General features: G+C 34.6%; 2 protein-coding genes across 3 annotated transcripts in view; both read left to right on the top strand.

Annotated features, from left to right (window-relative positions):
- The window catches only part of RABGAP1L (RAB GTPase activating protein 1 like), a 689,556-nt gene that overhangs the window by 242,404 nt on the left and 426,436 nt on the right, over nucleotides 1-20,716 (top strand). The gene's annotated exons all lie outside the window — the stretch shown is intronic.
- On the top strand, nucleotides 3,892-8,979 carry GPR52 (G protein-coupled receptor 52). The gene is made up of 2 exons (XM_051998914.1): nucleotides 3,892-4,665; nucleotides 5,809-8,979. The coding sequence occupies exon 2, from the start codon at nucleotides 6,023-6,025 to the stop codon at nucleotides 7,100-7,102; it is 1,080 nt and encodes a 359-aa protein (XP_051854874.1). The 5' UTR covers nucleotides 3,892-4,665; nucleotides 5,809-6,022; the 3' UTR covers nucleotides 7,103-8,979.

The following is a 20,716-nucleotide window of genomic DNA, read 5'->3' as shown; positions in this document are numbered from 1 at the left end:
TTCTCTTCGACAAAAAAGGATGAATAATAATGATAATAGTATAATGCTATTTGCCTGATAGCTTGATTGAAATGGTGATTCTACACTGATGAAATACCTCCAGTTTCACTACTTCCTCTGTTTATTGTTTCTTCTCAGTGCCTATTTGATTTTTATTCTATTTGTTAAATTGGCTTATGTAAAGCCCGTGGAGACTTTCTGATAACATTCGCTTTAGAGGTTCTTTGGTCATAATTCACCAATGAGAGATAGAATAGGGAAATTGATAATGACAGTAATAAAATATCCAAATAATGTTCACTAAAAACTTCTTCCTAACACTTTAATCTAAATGTAAATTAAAATCTAGGTATAAAGTAGCAAAAAACAGCTAATGGGGAGATAAGAAAATAATATTGGAGTTGAAGAAGAAAGTATCATTATGAAAAAGAAGCAAAAGAGTTAGCAGACCCAGGATAATTCCCAGCAGAATGCTGGTAGGACAGACAGAAGAAACCCAACTGACCCCAGAGTTTTAGGACCTGAGTTCACTTTGCCCTGCTATTTACCAGAATGTGAGTTTGGGAAAGTCCCTGGGATTTGGTTTCTTCATGTATAAACTGAGTAAAATCAGTAAAATCTCTTTTCATCACTAAATCTGGGATCCTGTGTTCTGGTTTGAAATAAGAGTGGTCTGCCAACCCAAATTATCACCAAAATGGATTTCCCTTTTTGTATCTTGAAGTGTCTGTAATTATAGACGGTTGTTATTGTTTTTCATTCTATTATATAAGGCAGCCCCAAATTCTTAGTATAGTTAGGAAAATGCAAATCTAAAGTCATTTAGTGTTTGATTTTCACATTTTCCCCAAATGTGAGAAATAAAATCACATATACTTATGTTACTGAATCAGAGCATAGTTTTTTTTTTTAATCGCATAGTGGATATATTTTAGTTGGTTTACTAAAAGTGTAGATTTCTAGTGAAAAAGGGGGATACTCTAAGTGGTGTAGAGAAACTGCACCAGATCTGGAGTCAGAAAGACTCATTTTCCTGAATTCAAATCTGGGCTAAACCTGTACTAGTTATGTGACCCTGGGTAAGCCACTTCATCTATTTGCCTCAATTTCTTCATATATAAAATGAGCTGGAGGGGGCAACTAGATGATGCAATAGCTAGAGCACTGGCCTTGAACTGAATTCAAATCCTACTTCAGACACTTAACACTTATAAACTCTGTGACCCTGAGCAAGTCACTTAAACCCAATTGCCTTGCTAAAAAAAAATAAAATAAAATAAAATAAAATGAGCTGAAGAAAGAAATGGCAAACCACTCTACTATCTCTACCAAAAATATCCCAGATGGGGTCATGAAAAGTTAGACATGACTGAAACAACTGAACAACAGCAACAAAAATAGGAAAAGGACTTAAATGATTATGTAGTTTATCTTTCTCCTTTTCAGATGAGGACACTGAAGCTCAATAACTTGCTCAGAGATATACAATTAATAAGCATTAAATAGGCATATATATATATATATATATATATACACACAGTCATTATAAAGAAAGAAATGAAGCATTACCCTGCCCCACTTAACTCCCAAGGTTGAGAAAAGAGGCAACATGTATATGTATAAATACAAAGAAAAGTAATACAAGGTAACTAGATGAGAAGAGCCTGCCATAGCTGGGATGAGGAAGTCTGAAAAGACCTGATGTACAAGACAGCTTTTGAGCCAAGTTTTGAAGGAAGCTTGGAATCCTAAGAGAGAAATGAAAAAAATATGTTCCTGAGATTGAGGGCCACCCAAGTAAAGCAGGGAGATGGGGGAATGTAAAGAATGGTAGGACTGCAAATGTGGGGAGGGGAATGGGAGTAACATAGACACACTGGGAGGAGATGGAAATCAGGTCATAAAAGACTTTTAAAACCAAAGGAAAGGGTTGATATTTGATCACAAAGGCAATAGGGAGCCATTGGATCTTATTTATTTATTTATTTGCTTACACTCTCATCTACCTGTTTGTCTGTCAATCTGTCTGTCTGTCTTTATTGTGAGGCAATTGGGGTTAAATGATTGCTCAAAATCATATAGCTAGTGAGTGTTAAGTGTTTGAGGCTGAATTTGAACTCGGGTCCTCCTGACTCCAGAACTGATGCTCTATCCACTGTACCATATAGCTGTCCCTCCATTGGAATTTATTGAATAGAGGAATGAAACAATCATATCTGAAATTTAGGAAAATCACATTTGTATTTGTGTGAATAGAGTATTGAGGAGAAATTGAAGGGAGGAGAGAGGCTGTTGATTTGTAGTTAGTGAAGTTCTGAACCAGTAGTGACTATGTGGGTAAAGAGAAGGGGACACGGGAGAGATATTGTGAAGAAAGGACAATATTCGGCAAATGATTGTTTATGTGGAACAAAGATGGCAGCAAGGTTGGAGTCTGGGTGATTAGAGTACTGAACGTGATCTAGTCTGGATTTGAACCCAGATTTGTACACTTTACAATGCTACTGCTTAGTTGATCAAATCTCATTCTTCTGTGCCTCTGCAACTCAGACTGAAAATGGTTTCTGACCAAAACTTTATCCATATCTGTCTAAGCTTCATTTTTGCCTTTACATTTGTAATGTGAATATTTAAAACTTTCAAAATTGAAGAAAGGAAAATCCAGATAGATTTAGGTTTGTGATGTCTATATGAATACCTAAAAATGAAACTTGTTCCCTTCAAAATGGTACTTTCTAGGAGTTTGTTCCCAAAATTAAGATACTTGCTTTCATATCTAGATTCATCATCCATTCTGCATTTTGTTTCTATAGTTCATTGTAACTAGCTCTGATATTTCTTTTAAACTCAGGAATAGAACAAAAAATCCGATTATTTCATAGGGTCTGTAACAAAAAGAGAAATCACATTGTCTCTGACATTTAGATGTAAGTTATTTTTTGATAAACATAGGAATGAAATTGAATGTCAACTATTAGAAGATCCATGTTTTCTTCTGTAATTTTATCATCAGTCTCAATGACTACAATAAGACTTCTTTTCCCCATTTCTAAAAATTTTAAATTTATTAAGACATTAAAGAAATGTCTTTTCCCCATTCTTAATACACTTCCGAAAATGAGTTTTTAGACTCATAAAAATTATTCAAAATGGCATGTATTTGATTTAAAGCCGAAGTGAAACTAGGTGTTTTAAAAGCTGGTTAAAGCCTTCTGGTGGGTCATAATAATTCTTTTTAACTTTTTTGCAGTTTTAGACACAACAGTTTTCAGATCCCTTTGCAAGGAACCTCTCTCCCCTTTCCCCCATTAGCTTTTTCCTTTATATTTGACCTCAACCATTTTACAGGCTAGACTTTGATACAGGAGAATTAGCATGCAACATTAACTCTATTGTAGTATGACTTTATTGCTGGGATAATAAATTTCAAACTTTAGCAATTGACTTTTTCAGAGCAGTGTGAAAATGATCAATTTCTATTAATCAAAATACACCCATTTTGATAGAAGGGAAATAGTTACATTAGCTTGGGCTTATGAAGGTTTGGAACATTTAATAATTAATAAGTATTTTCTGCCAATAAGGATTAAATTTCTGCTGACTTTCTTTAGTCTGGGTCTCTTATGGTATCTGGGGTAATTTCTCTATGAGGTTTAAAGGTGCATGTACAGATATTCTCATGTTCTGTTAATCCCTGGGCAGAATCTTTTCAGAGTACTAGAAGGAAAATACCCCTGAAAGTTCCAAAATGCTTTAAACATCTTATAAGCATCGGTCAGTTCCATTGTCTTCATTTGTCATTCTTGATCGCAGCTTGCCATGTAAGGCTGGATGCCTGTATGTGCCTGGCAACTGTTACCTAGTGACAGTTTCAGCTGCAGTAGCCATTGGCTGGGCTGTTGATTGGGGCAGAAGGACCGAGTCACCTTTCTGATGGGGAGTTCTGCATCAGCTCAGGGTGATGAGGAGGTGCAGGGGCTCAGGTGCAAGCAGTAAGCCAGAGAGCGCAACTGTGAAGTGAGGAATCGCTACAGCCTCCTTGTAACTGCATCACAGTCAGTCGGACTCCTAAATCAGGCTGCACAGCATAGCAGCTGATTAGGGGAGAAGCGTTGCCTTATTCTTGTAACAAGAGAACCCTAAAGTGATTCCTTTGAATTAGAAGAAATTGGCTACTAACAGAGGGAACTGCTTGGTGAGGACCGTCCTGTGGATGTTATAAAAGAATAAGAAATAAGGACTTCCCTCTATGGCTTGGTGATGTATCGGAGAAAAGAACTTTAAAAAGAATGCTTTCTATTAAACTGCTGCATCAGAACAAGGGGAAATTTTTCCTTCAGAAAAATTCCTTCAAAGGCAGTGACAAGTAACAAAAGGATCTCTGAAACACTAGCACTTTTTAAAGGACTTTCAGCACAATATCCGAATGACCTTGGAGACCTTTCTATTGGGATTGCTTCGTTCAGCCCTGCCGGATTTTCAGCATTTCAGACTCTAGGATTTAAATTTGCCTCGATGTTTTGGGGACATTTTAAAACAAGACTGTCTAGTAACCTATCTCATGGCCCCTGCACTAATTGAGCATTTCCTCAAAATAGAGCACAGAAAGAAAAGAAGCATTTTCTTAATATATGGCTGTTCTTAACTGCAAATGTACTAAACGAGGTAATTTTCCAATAGTGGGAAAGCTAGTTGCTGAAGTAATTATTTAATATGCTGATCATCTAGTGAAGATAGACAAGGTAGAGCAGCTTAGAAGATGAAGATCTGACTGAAAATAACTGGGTAGTAAACAGTGGCAACATTTCTAGTCAAATCAGCATTTCATTAGCATCAGAGTAGAATGCAGATTGAAGTTTCTATTATTGTTTGGAGCTTTTGAAATGATTCCTGAAGTTTTGTAAAGGTGAGAAATAGCATTGATTGAACCATGCACTTTATTGTCCTGATTCATTATAAGAAATGTGACAAGCCAGCTAATGAAAAATATTTTCAGTTACCGAGACTGAAACTGAATGCAAGGATGATTTTTGAGGGGAGGGAGGTGGATAGAGGAGAAGCTTAAATTATGCTGCTGTCAGTACTACCCAATATCAGAAAGGACTAAAACTATTTAAATTGAAAACCCGATTTAAAATTTCATGGGTTCATCTTATTTGGGGAGTGTGAATTGATTGTACATTATCTGCTTTGCTCGAAATGTTTTGTTTTCCTCTCCTACAGTTGGAGGAAAAACCTTGCTTTTCTTCCCTTTCCATTCTGCCTCTAAAAAAATCCACTCTATTCATATCCAAGTAGTGTTGTGTCTTTGAGAATTAACCTTGGCAAGATGGTTTTCCTTACCTCTTTAATGAAAGGATGGATCACAGGAATGAGACAGGGAGTGCCATCTCCAAAACAAATCCCAAAGGCATTGCATGCTAGAGGGAACTTTTTTCTAGATTTCCAACTAAAAGCAGTTACTGACCTCCTGAAATATAAAATGATTTAAATGAATCTGAAACATTAATTTACATCATATCATTGCTGATAAAGGAAGTCCGAGTCATAGGAAGACTTTTGTCTTTTTCTTGTTCTCTCTAGTGGATCCCAAAGAAATTGCCTTGCTCAGGAGAACAATCTTCAAAAGCATTTTCTTTTCCCACCCCAACCTTCTGATGGCTGAAATTTTTTTAAAAATGCCTTTCATTTTCTGTAGTGCAAGATAAAGAATCTGTGTTTCCTTTAGAAGTGCCTTGTATTTGTTAAAGGTAGTTTGAGAGCACTGGAGGGAGCTAACCGGTGGCCTTCTTTTCACCTCCTTCCTAGCTTATTTTCCTCCCCACAGCTGAGGTGTGTCAGTGATGTACTGATGCTGATGAAGAGACTTGAGCAGTTCTGGGAAGCTAATCTGTGACAGAAGCGAATGGCAGTGTCAGCAGAGACAGAGCCTGAGCCCCCAAAGTGCAGAGGTTAGCAGATGTTGGGCAGGTCACCATTGGACTGCTGTCATCCTGGCTCCAGGGCTTCCTAATCCCAAACCATGAATGGGTCTAGGTTGACCGAACCAAGGACTCAAAATATGAGCTTTGGGAATGTTTCCGAGCATCACTCCTGCCCACTCGGATTTGGCCACTACACTGCAGAGGACATCTGCATCTTGGAGACGGTCGTTATTGTCCTGCTGACCTTTTTAATCATTGCTGGGAATTTAACGGTCATTTTTGTCTTTCACTGTGCTCCCCTTTTGCATCACTATACTACCAGCTATTTCATACAGACCATGGCCTATGCCGATCTCTTCGTGGGAGTGAGCTGCTTGGTTCCCACTCTCTCCTTGCTTCATTATTCCACAGGTGTCCACGAGTCACTGACTTGCCAGGTTTTCGGATACATCATCTCTGTGCTGAAGAGTGTTTCCATGGCATGTCTTGCTTGCATCAGTGTGGATCGCTACCTTGCCATCACCAAACCTCTCTCCTACAATCAGCTGGTCACTCCTTGCCGCTTGAGAATCTGCATTATTCTGATCTGGATCTACTCCTGCCTGATTTTCTTGCCTTCTTTTTTTGGCTGGGGAAAACCTGGTTACCACGGTGACATTTTTGAATGGTGTGCCACCTCTTGGCTCACCAATGCCTACTTTACTGGCTTTATTGTCTGTTTACTTTATGCTCCTGCTGCCTTTGTCATCTGCTTCACTTACTTCCACATTTTCAAAATCTGCCGGCAGCACACCAAAGAGATCAACGACCGGAGGGCCCGATTTCCCAGTCACGAAGTCGATGCTGCTGGAGAGACTGGACATAGTCCTGACAAGCGCTATGCCATGGTTTTGTTCCGGATAACCAGCGTATTCTATATGCTCTGGCTCCCCTATATCATCTACTTCCTTCTGGAGAGCTCCCGGGTCCTGGAGAATCCCGCTCTCTCCTTCTTAACAACCTGGCTTGCTATAAGCAATAGTTTCTGTAACTGTGTAATATATAGCCTCTCCAATAGTGTTTTTAGGTTGGGCCTCCGAAGATTATCACAGACAATATGCTCATCCTGTATGTGTTTAAAAGACCGGGATCTTCAAGATCCCAAGCCCAGAAAACGGGCTAATTCCTGCTCCATCTAAAAAAAACTGCACAGCTAATCAAGAGTAGCCTGAGAGTGATCTGGAATAGTGTTTGGTACATCTGGGGATTTTCCATGACAGAAATATTTACTTGAATAGTTCACTATGAAATGACATGTAAATTAAAAGTGATTTTTTTTTTTAATAATGGAAAAGAAACCTAGAAAGTGAACACACTTTTATCACATTTATCATGTGAATATGATTCCTTTGAATTTGTATGGTGGTAAGAGAAATTTATCAGTGAAAAATAAAAAAACAAACAAACAAACAAACAAAAAAACAAATTAGTATCTCAAATCTTCCACAGGGCATAAAATAACTTGGCACATCAAAGCAGGATCCTCCTGTGAATCTTTCTCTCTTTTTAGGAAATTATTTCTTTTTCTTATTTTTCCCCTGTAGATAAATGCTGCATTTTATATATGTAGCATTTGATAACTTTTTTCATTAAAATATACTACAGCAGGCTACTATCCATGAACAATCTTCACAAAGCCTACAGAGTAAATGTAGCTTAATAACTAACCACAAAATACCCTTGCATATATTTTTACAGTATTCATTATTATACAAATGATCATCAAAAAACAAATTTTAAATAATCGGGTTTTTTTTTTAATGTAGAAGTTTTTTCCTGTTTTTCAAAGTTTTCTATTCTATAGCCTCCTCTCAATCTTCTTCCCAGCCTTCCCAGTTTTCCTGCGCTGAATCTTTTGATTCTTTATTTCAGAAGTGTCTTAGTTAATGAGAGAACTTATTGTACAAGGTAATTACAGTGTTAATAACCTTTTCCCAAAAAAGCAACCTAGCTGCTTGCTTAGAGGGAAGGAGGGACAATATTCATTCAACATATTCCAATAGCGTTTAGAAATATTTTTTTCCCTTCGAGTCTTAATAAATAAGTTCCTGTGCCTAATATGGTATTTTTTTTTCAAATAACTAAGGCTTCCCTCCTCTTACTCTCTTTTCACTAACAAGGTTATTCTAATGCAGATATAAGAGATGCATCTAGTAGTGAGATATCACTCAGTGCTAGTTCAAAAAAATTTTTTTTTGCTTTCAAGTAAAATATTAACCCCTTTATGTTGAGTTTACTACATAGCTTACTATGGTAGTTGCAAGTCCTTTGTGTCAATCCTGCTTGCATATAATTGTATTTTTCAAAACAAAAAAGTGTAAATTATATTATGTGGTCTGTGCCTAATGTTTTCATAGCACATTGAATAGGTCAATGCTGTTTTCAATCTTCGGGATTGAAGAAAATATACAAAAAAACAAAAACTTGCTTTAAGAGAAAAATACTTTTTGTGCCGTTGTTAAATAGGTATTTATTAGACAAAACTGTATTCTTGGAAGAGGTGAGAAGACAGTTTACTTAATTATCAAATACAGGTAAGAGCTTCAGTATTTCCCTTTGTAATAAGCTGCTTTCAGATTCAGAGATAAACTGATTTTGTAAGTGCATTTCAAGGGTTTGTGTAATAAGTTACCAGGGGTTCAGATGCAGCATGTTTGGGGAGGGTTGAGGGTGGGTGGGTGGGAGAACAGCACAGGTTTGTACAAATTTTATTTTGGACTGAAGCTGCCATCTTTCAGATGGATTTAAGTGTCTAACTTAAAGAGTATTGGACATGTTAACAGCTGCGCTATGATTTCCTTGTTTAACCAAAAAACAAATATATTGAATGAATTGTGCCTAGGATTCTTCACTTTGGAAGCCAGTCATGTTTGCACACCAATGATTTGACTTCAGAGGTCCTTTAAACATGAATATGTTATTTTGTTAAGGTTGTTCTGAACCCCTGTGTGTTTTTTAAAATGTAAGAAAGATTAAAAATAAAGAATAAAGTAATTATATATATATATATCTCAAAGTTGGACTTTGCCTCAGTTTAATGAAATCATGCATTTAGATTGATTTAGAATAATTCCCTTTTCAGGGATGAAAATTTGGTTATTTTAAATAATTTTATTATCTTGGGTTTTGGCCAATTTTTGCTTCTGTAAATTCCTTCATTAATGTCTTATTCCTTGAACTAGATAGTAAGTTAAAGAACTCTAACAGAAAGCTTAATTTAAGAAACTTCAGCTTAAATTAAGAAACTTCAGTACTGCAAGTTATTTTGTGTTTGAAACAGAATCCTTTATGTTTGACCCATTGCTTGAGTAAATCTTTTGTCGTGTGGCTTAATTATATTCTGAAAAGAGGGACCTGAGTTGTTTGAGCTAGAAGTATGATGACCAGACTTGGTCCTATCCTTATGACTCTTACCGTAACACCTATTGCTTCTACCTTGCTAGTGCATTAGAACTGTCCTTTTTTTTCCACACATATTTCTTCCCAGAACCCCTAAAATCTTTTCCTTTTTTTCTGTGACTGGTGTTTTTTAATTTATCCTTGATTCAGGACTTCTAAATTGATTGTTATTTGCTCTTATTCTAAATTTATCCCTTAGTTATTGCCCCTCCTCCTTTAATGTAGACACCTCTTCCTGGACAGTGGTTTGGGGCATCCAGTTCCTACCTTGTCATGCTTAAGGTCAAACTAAAGTCCTCCTGTGAATGGAAAAATGATTTCCTCCCATTTTTTTCCTTTTCATAGAAAGAAAAGAGGGCCTCTCAATCACTATACGATCTGTTAAAGGACTGGAGGCAAATTACAGGTCTTAATCACATTTCATTTAAATTGCTTCTGCTGTCTTTTGTGTATTTTTCTGTAATAAGAGGATCCTACTGACTTTGAAAGCACTACATGTTTTTTGGGTGACTGCTGACCACCCCATTCCTACTCCCCTGTATTACCATTGTTAAGTGGCATTCCATGGTTGTTATCCACTAGGGATGAGAATAACAACCATGAAATAATGTTCTGTGCAACCAGCTACAGATATGATTCTATGTTTATCTTCACCAGGCTGATTCTTATGAGGAACTTGAATGCAAATGAGATTGAACCATGACAGTGCTTCACCACCTTGAAACATTTAATTGCCATTCAATAATAGGAACTATGCTTGCTGTTTGTTTCATTACAGATTTTACATCATTTTATATAGGAGATTGTGCTGTTTTTTTATTTTATTTTTTTAAAGTTAGGATCTGGGAAACATTTATTTTATTTTTTAATTTTTTAAATAGCTTTTTATTTACAAGTTATATGCATGGGTAATTTTACAGCATTGACAGTTGCCAAACCTTTTGTTCCAATTTTTTCCCTCCTTTCCTCCACCTCCTCCCCTACATGGAAGTATGACCAGTAGATGTTAAATATATTAAAGTATAAATTAGATACACAATAAGTATACATGACCAAACCGTTATTTTGCTGCACAAAAAGAATCGGACTCTGAAATATTGTACAATTGGCCTGTGAAAGAAATCCAAAATGCAGGCAGGCAAAAATATAGGGATTGGGAATTCAATGTAATGGTTCTTGTCATCTCCCAGAGTTCTTTCACTGGGCATAGCTGGTTCAGTTCATTACTGCTCCATTAGAACTGATTTGGTTCATCTCATTGCTGAAGATGGCCACGTCCATCAGAATTGATCATGATATAGTATTGTTGTTGAAGTATATAATGATCTCCTGGCCCTGCTCGTTTCACTCAGCATCATTTTGTGTAAGTCTCTCCAGGCCTTTCTGAAATCATCCTGTTGGTCATTTCTTACAGAACAATAATATTCCATAACATTCATATGCCACACTTTATTCAGCCATTCTCCAATGTGTGAGGTGACTACTTATGGTTGAATGATAATGTATATTTTATTTCAAGTAAGTTTTCTAATGTGTGAATTCTAAGGAAAAAAAATATGACCACCTGAACTTGTAAGGCATTTTTTCAATGTTAAGTCCTTCACAAAATATCTAATTGATTCTTAGTTTGGATTCATTGTGTCTACCATTAATGGAACTGAACTCTGGTGAAATTTTCACAAGAAGCACAAAATTGAAGAGAAAGAGGGTTCCCTCAGTGACCATTTGGTCCAACTCACTGCTGAAAAAGAATTCCCACTACTCTGTGTCCAACAAATGACCATCTCTTTTTTACTTGAAGACCTCCACTACTTGCAGCCTTTTTAACTTATGTAATAAGTGGAGCTGTTAAGAGAATTTTTCTTAGTTTGGGCTTAAATTTTTGTCTTATGTAGCTTTTATCCCTTATTCAGAGTTCTGCTCTGTGGAGCTGAGCAGAATAAATGGACTCCTTCTTCCATTTGGTAACTTTGGTAACTTGCTTCTTAAAGATAACTATCCTATCCTTGTTGAGTTGTCACCTTTCTATATTAAACAATCTCAGTTTTTTTCAGCCTATTCTCACATAGCATGAACTTAAAGTTGTTCACAATTATTGTTGTCTTCCTCTGGGCCTTCTGTAGCTTATCTCTTTTCTACAACATGATAACTAGTAAATAGTCTAGATTTTTTTTGTTCAGGGAAGATTCACTTTCACTTTCCTATTCCAGGAAGGTGTGTGGGCTGTGTGTGTGTGTGTGTGTGTGTGTGTGTGTGTGTGTGTGTGATTTGTGTCTTAATGAAGGGTAAGATCACATTACTGTTCTTGGCCATGTTAGATTTTTTTTTTTGGCTTATATTAAACTCATAACTTTTTTTACAGGTGACTTGCCTTCTTCATCTTGTACTTGTGAAGCTTATAAAAAAACAAAACAAACCTCCCTAAACAGACAAAATATAGAATTTGCTTTAAAAAAAAAACTTTCATCTTTCATGATTTCACAAATGTTCCAGACTGTTAAGATCATTTTGGGTTTTACTCTGTCATCTACTCTATTAGATGTGTCTCCCAGCTTTATGGCACCTGAATATTTGATAAACTTGCCATCTCTACCTATATCCAGATCCCTGTTAAAAATGTATGACAAAGAACTAAGTGCAAAATTCTGGGGCACTGCATTGGAGACCTTCTAAATCTTTATCATCACAGTCACAGAGGAAAATGTACATACTATTGAATCCATATTTCAGTAAGTCTTCGGTTTCAATTGTGGACAGTGAGCAAAAACATTTAATAAGCAGATTGAGAAAATCAGAATGTCAATTATTCAAAACCCAATCTTAATGTCTTTGATGTGGCAAATAGCTATTGCTTTTATTGTTCTATGCATTGGATAAGAAAGGGAAATTCAGAGTCTTATTGACTTATGGGCAATTCACTTAATTTTTTTGCACTTTTGTTTCCTCATTTTAAAAAAGGCATTTATCCATATCTTCTCCTTTCGTCTTACCCTAGATTGTTTAGTATTTAATAACATAAAATTAGAAAAGCATTCATATTCGTTAGGAAGATCCTAAATATATCAACTAAGTTTGTTAATATTATGATAACATGATTATTAGCTTTAAGGTTCATATTAATAATATCAGATGAGCATTGTTACTCTGTTGATATTAGTCATCTAAGTTTGAAAGTTAAAAAACCTTGATAAACATAAACTTTCAGGTTTTTTAAAAAATGGAATCTAATCTTTTTTTTGGGATACATTTGTAATGAGTAAATATTAAGATATAGGCAATATAATTGTTGAATTAATTAAAGTATTGTATTAAGTCAGTTGGAAAGTTCTTTATTTATACATTACCTCTGCTAATAGATATTTTGGACCAGTTGCTAGTCTTCAGTTTTGATCTCAGTTATATTTTAGGTTTGAAGAAGACAGGGGAGAATGACATATTCAGCAAGCAAAAGTATAGTGTTTGAGGATAATGTAATATATATACTCTAGTATATAATATAATTTAGAAGAATTGTTCATTGTAAAGTGTAATTGTAAAATTGCATTTTAATTACTGTCCTATTTTATAAAATAGTTATGTTTTTATATTGGATGAAACATATACAAAGTATACATATATTTGAAGCCATGTAGAATAATAAATGGCAAGAATTTTCTGATAATAGAGTTTACTGTAGAATCTAATGTTTACTGGAATGCCAAAACTTAAAATGTAAAGTGGCATCTTGTGTGAAAGAAATGACATTTCTAAGCTTTGAACGTTTTAGCTGAGTATTATCTGTAGATTCTAGCTTGAATTAAATAATTTTTAAAATTAGCTAGTCGTTTTATATAGATCCAAAGAAATAGCTTTACTTTTATTACAAAAATATAGGTAGAAGATATGAAAATGATTTAGTTTTAAATGATGATAAATAATATGCATAATAAAGTCATACTTTATGAAATAAAAACTGTAATAGATAGTGCAAAATTTGTTTACTGAAATCATAAGAAAAAATTAAAAATTTCTTATAGTCAAGTGCACTTTTGAAAACCAGAGATATATCTTTATATATAAATATATACATACATGTGTATTGATGGCATTTAAGAAAATATGACTTAATAAGTAGGAATCATGAAATAGCAAAATCAGGAGACTATCATAGTTATATAATTTTAAGTTAAATAGAATATAAAATTAGTGATCTATTATTTCATATGTGATAGATTTGGGGACAGGTGAAGAGAACTGCAATTTTTGAAAAAAATTTTAAGATTAAAATAGGCAAATATGATAACATTTTAACTAACAAAATAGTTTTTTAGATTTTCCTTGAAAACACATTTTTTGAAGTAAATTTGATTCTGAGTTTTCAAGTAAATGAAGTTCTTATTAGGATGGGATATTAAGAGAATGATTTTAAAAATAAATCCAAATTCCTTTTGTACAAAACAACCACTGTGTGTGCTTGGAATTTTTATCTTTTGGATTAAGGTTTTCTCTTATATGGAGGTGAAATAGTCATAAATAAAAATCAAAACTGACAGTTAAAACTTTAATCTTTGAGGGTTGTTTGTTTCTCATCCCTCACTTCTAGATGAGTGTTGAGCTTTCACACAGCCTATATTCCTTATTATTGGATTCTCAGAGAAAATCCATTTATATGCAGAGTAAAAAAAAAAAAAAACATTTGGAAATCCATATACAGGATGTTCCAGGAGATTTGGTACAATATTAACCTATTAAAACTATGAAGAATAAAGCTGTACTAAGGCTTTTGGGGCACCCTGTATATGTCCTCTAATATGTTATGTAAAGGGGTTATATGAGTGCACCAGTTTTCATTGAATATTTTGTCTTCATTCTTCCTTCTTTCTTTGTTAACTCACTTGACCAGTTATCATTATTTAACATATATTAACATTTATTAAATAGGGCTGTATTTCAGCTTAGGTATTTATTCTCGGTTTTTATATGTTTTGGTTGGAGGCAATATCATTCATTGACAGGATGGCCATAAACAATGAGAGTTATGATATTTTCCAAGTGTCATTTACAAAGTATATTGATACCCATGGCATTAGGTTGCCAAAATGTGTCTCTATTTGAAGATAATACAATATGGTTAATTACTCAAGCCTACTTGGAATATCCAGTGGATCCATTTCATGTACTCTCTGGAGAAAGCATCAAAGATATGTTATACAGAATATTTCTTCCAGCTTTTATATGACCATGGGTTACAATTCATCTTTTTTGGTAAAATGATTTTCTTTGGTACAAAATAGAAATAATAATTATATGTCTTGTCAAGTATAATTGTGCAAACTAAACATTCAATTATTGTAAAAATAATTATTTGTATAACATGCTTTTGAATTGACTGATCCCTTCCTCCCTCTCTTCCTTCCCTTTCTCCCTTCCTTCCTTCCTCCCTTCTTCCCTTCCTCCCTTCCTTCCTTCCTTCTTTCCTTCCTTCCTCACCCCTTCTCTCCCTCTCTTTATTTTCTTCTTTCCTTTTTCCCTCCCTCTCTCCCTCCCTCCTCCTTCCTTTCCTACTTTCCTCTTTCCCTCCCTCTCTCCCTACTTTCCTCTTTCCCTTCTTTCTCTCCTAGAGCCTTATTTTAAAGAAAAACAAACAAAAACAGATGGAGCAGCTAGGGGGCACTGTGAACTGGAGTTTGGAGGATTTGAGTTCAGATGTATCCTCTGACATTTATTATCTGTGTGATCCTGGACATGTCACTTAACCTCAGTTGTCTCTCAAACAACAAGAAGAAAACAGATAAAGTATTTAGAATTATGGTAATTTAAGGCTAAAAAGAGATCTCAGCATCATCTGATCTAAAGCTATTGCATTATTTTACAGATAGGAGTCCCTGAGAAGTGATCTAAGGAATAGTAAATGAAGGATGTAGGATTCAGACAGTCACTACATTGTTCTTTTTTTTTTTTTAAATAGCTTTTTATTTACAAGATATATGCATGGGTAATTTTTCAGCGTTGACAATTGCAAAATCTTTTATTCCAGCTTTTCCCCTTCTTCCCCCCATCCCGTCCCCTGATGGCAGGTTGACTAATATATGTTAAATGTGTTAACATATAAATTAAATACAATCTAAGTATACATGTCCAAACAGTTATTTTGCTGTATAAAAAGAATCGGACTTTGAAATAGTGTACAATTAGCCTGTGAAGGAAATCAAAAATGCAGGCGAACAAAAATAGAGAGATTGGGTATTCTATGTAGTGGTTCATAGTCATATCCCAGAGTTCTTTTCGCTGCGTGTAGCTGGTTCACTTCATTACTGCTCTATTGGAGCTGATTTGGTTCATCTCATTGCTGAAGAGGGCCACGTCCATCAGAATTGATCATCATATAGTATTGTTGTTGAGGTATAATGATCTCCTGGTCCTGCTCATTTAACTTAGCATGAGTTCACGTAAGTCTCTCCAAGCCTCTCTGAAATCATCCTGTTGGTCATTTCTTACTGAACAATAATATTCCATAACGTTCATATACCACATTTTACCCAGCCATTCTCCAATTGATGGGCATCCATTCATTTTCCAGCTTCTAGCCACTACAAACAGGGCTGCCACAAACATTTTGGCACATACAGGTCCCTTTCCCTTCTTCAGTATCTCTTTGGGGTATAAGCCCAGTAGAAACACTGCTGGGTCAAAGGGTATGCACAGTTTGATAACTTTTCGAGCATAGTTCCAAATTGCTCTCCAGAATGGCTGGATGTATTCACAGTTCCACCAACAATGTATCAGTGTCCCTGTTTTCCCACATCCCCTCCAACATTACATTGTTCTTAATCTTGTACCACATTGGTCTTCTCAGAATCAACTATCTTAATCAGTGGAAACACTTTGAAAAGGATGTCAGGGTTGCTTCTTAATAGTGTTGTCTAAGTAAAATGATTCATGAATAATGTTTTATGCAGATGGTTGACTGTCTGACAGCTTATTCTTGAGTATAAAAAAGTTAAATTCTTGAATATATATTTGTTGGTTGATATAGGAAAAATATAGCATGAAATTTAATTTTTGTTGACATAATGGAAATGATTCTTTTAAATGCTTATGCATTTGTTTAAGTAGGAAGATTTCCTTTAATCCATGATTTAGATAAAAAAAATATTGAGGACCTTATATTATAATCTGGAAAAGTTTATCTTGTTATGTTTTCAACTCTGCTGTTTCACAATTGAAGATCCCTCAAAGAGAAATAGAACAGTGGTAGGCAGAAGGCTATAAGCACATTAGAAACAAAGAATTTCTCAGGGGGCATGGCTTAAAGGATGCTTGTTCTGACATTGAAGAATAACTATTAAGTCACCCATTTAGCTGGGTTAGTGGCCTTATAATGTCAGGAAATTTCTGGGATGGCTGCCAGAATGTTGGGTGAGCACTGTGGAAAAAGAGTAAACCAGCATGGGGAAGAATAGATAGGTTTGTATTGTTGGAGGGAACATCAACATAGAGGAATTCACTGATTAACCACAACATCAAAATAGAGTTCCAGTGGATTTATTAATGATTTGACTTTTTGAGTCCACTTAATATATCTGTATATTAAGGAAATTATCTTCAATTAAAAAAAATTAAGCTAATCATATAAATTTGAGATGACTGAATTTAAAAAGACTATATACCTTTGAATAATTGTGCCACAGAGTTGAATAGTGATCAGATTTACACTATTTTCATTTTGGGGGAGGGAAAAAAAAACTATCTCATACTCACATGTTCTTTTTTTTAATTAATTAAAGCTTTTTATTTTTCAAAACACATGCATATGTAATTTTTCAACATTGACCCTTGCAAAGCCTTCTGTTCTCAATTTTCCCCTTCTTCCTTTCACCCCCTCTCCTAAATGACAGGTAGTCCAATACATTAAATATGTTAAAATAATATATTCTTTATACATTAAACTTATAATGGATCTTTAATGTATTTCAGAATCATTTTAGGACACATTTTTAGTTCACTTGGACAAAGAGATTTTCTGTTTTAAAGGCTTTTTAAAAAGTTTTTTAATTAGAAGATTCTATAGATATAGATGTGCAGAATTAATTCTCACTTATTCAGACTATTTGGGGAATGACCATTCTAAATTACTAAGAAGTGTGAGTAGAAGTTTAGTTTTATATTAAAATCTGTAACTCTTGATTGAATCACTTGCTTTGATGATAATGAGAACATAGTCAAACTTAAGTGCATCACTATGAAAATGCTGCCTTTCCAAAGCCCTGTTTTATTATTAGCATTTCCTTGAAGTCTTAGCTACCCCAGCCTCAAGTGATTTCTCCTGTTCCTGAATAATTTCTTTTTGTATACCTTGGGGCAGATAGAGTACAGTGTCTAGAGTCAAGAAAACCTGAGTTCAAATTCAGTCTCAATCTCAGAGTAGCTATGTCACTTAACCTCTGTTTATCTCAGTGTCCTCATGTGTAAAATGGAAATTATGATGCACTTATCTCCCAGAATTGTGAGAAGCACTGCAAAGTGTTTAGCATAATGCCTGGTATATAGATAAGTACTATATAAATGTTAGCTATGATTATTATTTTATTTTGCATTGGATTTGTATACACATCATCTCTTCCATTAGATTATGAGTTTTTTAAAGGCTTAAATTATGACTTAGTATTCTTATTGTTTTTCATATCCAAGACCTGTTATGTGCACATAACAGATACTCAGCACATGTACAGAATAAATTATAGGGTCTAGAGAAATATCTTTGGATATTTGAGATATATTAGAGTAGATGGCAAAGACTTGTTTTATGCTCTGGGGAAATATTGTGGGGAAAATATCCCATAATCATTTCTAAAATGTAGGCAGTGAAAGAAACTCTTAGATGCTCCATGTCTTCATTTAGAGATGGTCTGTAGGAATTCTGAAATACACTCTATGTGGAGGTACATACTTCTGTCTTTCTGAAGCACTGTGGAATGCTTATGAATCAAGTACTGGAGTTGGAATAAATGAAACCTGGGTTCAAATATTGGTTTTGACAGTTATTAGTAAGTGATCATAGACAAGTTAACTGAAACTCTCTGAGCCTGAATTTCTTTATCCCTAAAAGAGGGATAATAATGCCCATTTAGTGATAAAAGATGAGATGATATACATGAAATGCTTTGCCAAATTTAAAATCACTTATAATGTGAATTAGTTATTATTTATTATTATTACTCTCATTCTCATTCAGTGGAGTTGAGGTAAAACGTACTCTCTAATGATAATTCTTCTATTATTTTATGCTTACTGTTCATTGGACAGTTGCATAGATTGAGGAAATCAATGTTTGTGATTAAAAAAGTTTTTTGATATTGAATAAAAAGTAATGGCAAGAAAACTCACCAGTAACATCACAAAAGTATATTCGGGAGAATTCTAGTAGCAAATAAGATGATATATATATATATATATATATATATATATACTTTGTCATGGCCATATATGTTTTTGATTTCTTCAGCTATTCCTCTATATTTTGAAAATTTTTCATTCATATAATTTCTAGAGTATGAGTATGGAGAAATATGGCATCCATTAAAGTATTTATTCCTAAAATTTCCCAATTCATTGTTATATCTTAGAGATTTGGCATGCCCACAATAGCAATGTCAACATGAATGATAATAATAACAATGATGGTAGAAAAAGCCATTATATCATTTTAAAAGTAGGGAAGCTCCAAAGGTAGGTGACAAAAAAGCAGAGAAGCTTCAAAACTAGGTGACAAAGTACAGAGTTGAAGAGTGATAAGTATTTGTAGGTATAAGGATTCTTGAACTTTTTTATGTGTTTGTACCTCCTTGCCATTCTGGTGAAGTAAACTAACTTCTCAGAATGTTTTAAATTGTACACAGTAAAATATGTATAAATACTAAAATAGTTATCAAAATAGCAAGAAAAGAAAAAAGAACTTCATAGACTGCAGATTAAAAACCCATGATATAGTTAGACAAATATAAAAATGGAAGAAAGGAAGGGCAGCTAGGTAGTTTCGTGGATAGAATATTAGGCTTGGAGTTGAGAAAACTCATCTTTGTGAGTTTAAACCTGGCCTCAGATACTTATTAGCTATAAGACTCTGGGCAAGTCACTGAACTCTGTTTGCCTCAGTTTCCTTATCTGTAAAAATGGTCTGGAGAAAGAAATTGCAAGCCACTCCAGTGTCTCTGCTAAGAAAATCCTTAATTGTGTCATAAATTGGACATGACTGTCCATTGTTTACAATGGGTACATTACAAACAATGACAAAATGTGAGTTTTTTGATCAAATAGAAGAGTAAAACCTCGCTTATTCTTAAGTCATTATCTGGATGTCTAACGTATTCTGTTGTGGTGGTTTTTGTTCAGATATTGTTTGGATTGGATGATTTCTGAGCTTCTTTACAACTTGATGAGTCTTGAATTCTTTCTGGTAACTTCAGCTACCTCAATCATTAAGTGAGGAAAACAGGAAAAAAAAAGTCATTGCTGAAACAGCATGTAGAACAGCATTAAAAGTATTATGTTGAATTTATTATATAATTTTTAAAAAAGCAAGGTAGGCATATTAGAAATCCATGTCTTCACATTAGAAACAACAGCAAAGATTTCTTGTAAGCCAAGCAAAAGGATGAGTACACGTTCCAATGATAGATGCCATTTTAAGTAATTATCACTATATGAAGACCCATTCTTCAAAGATGAGATTGTCTACTAAGATATGTTGCAGAGTAGTAGAAAGAGCACAGTACTTTAGAATCACCACTGGATGTAAACCCAGTCAAGTGACTTAATCTCTCCAGGTCCCAGTTATCCCATCTGTGAATTGAGCAGTTTGGGTTAGAAAGTCTCGTAGGCCTTTGCTGATTCCAAAATTCTAAAATTCTGTCAGTCTTCCTATTGCTTACCCAACAAGGAAAATACCTGTTACAGGCTGAGTAGTCATACAACACATAGTTATTGGAAATTTCTTTGTACAAAGATCTGTAATCAGCATTGTGAGAGATGTATATTTCTCTACTTTGTAGGAACTTTATAGCCAACCTAATAGTGAGAAGAAATAACTGCAGTAAAAGGCATTACATAAGTCCATTATGCATGATTCAAACAATAAGTGCTATAGAATTTCATTAGAGGGAATGATCACTTCCAACATAGGCAAATATTAGGAAGTATTTTTGATGCCAGAAATCCACTTTCTTCTATTATTGCAGTGGCATGTAACAATGGGTACTGGCATTTGAGTCTGGGGTCTTGGGTTCAAATATTACCTTTCTGATACTAACTATATTATTTGAGCTTAGAAAGGTCATTTAACCACCCTGTGCATCATTTTTCCCATCTTTAAAATG

Source organism: Antechinus flavipes, chromosome 4 (genome assembly GCF_016432865.1).
Source record: "Antechinus flavipes isolate AdamAnt ecotype Samford, QLD, Australia chromosome 4, AdamAnt_v2, whole genome shotgun sequence".
NCBI lineage: Eukaryota > Metazoa > Chordata > Mammalia > Dasyuromorphia > Dasyuridae > Antechinus > Antechinus flavipes.
The sequence above is the reverse complement of the archived record's forward strand: the minus strand, read 5'-3'. Positions and strand labels throughout refer to the sequence as shown.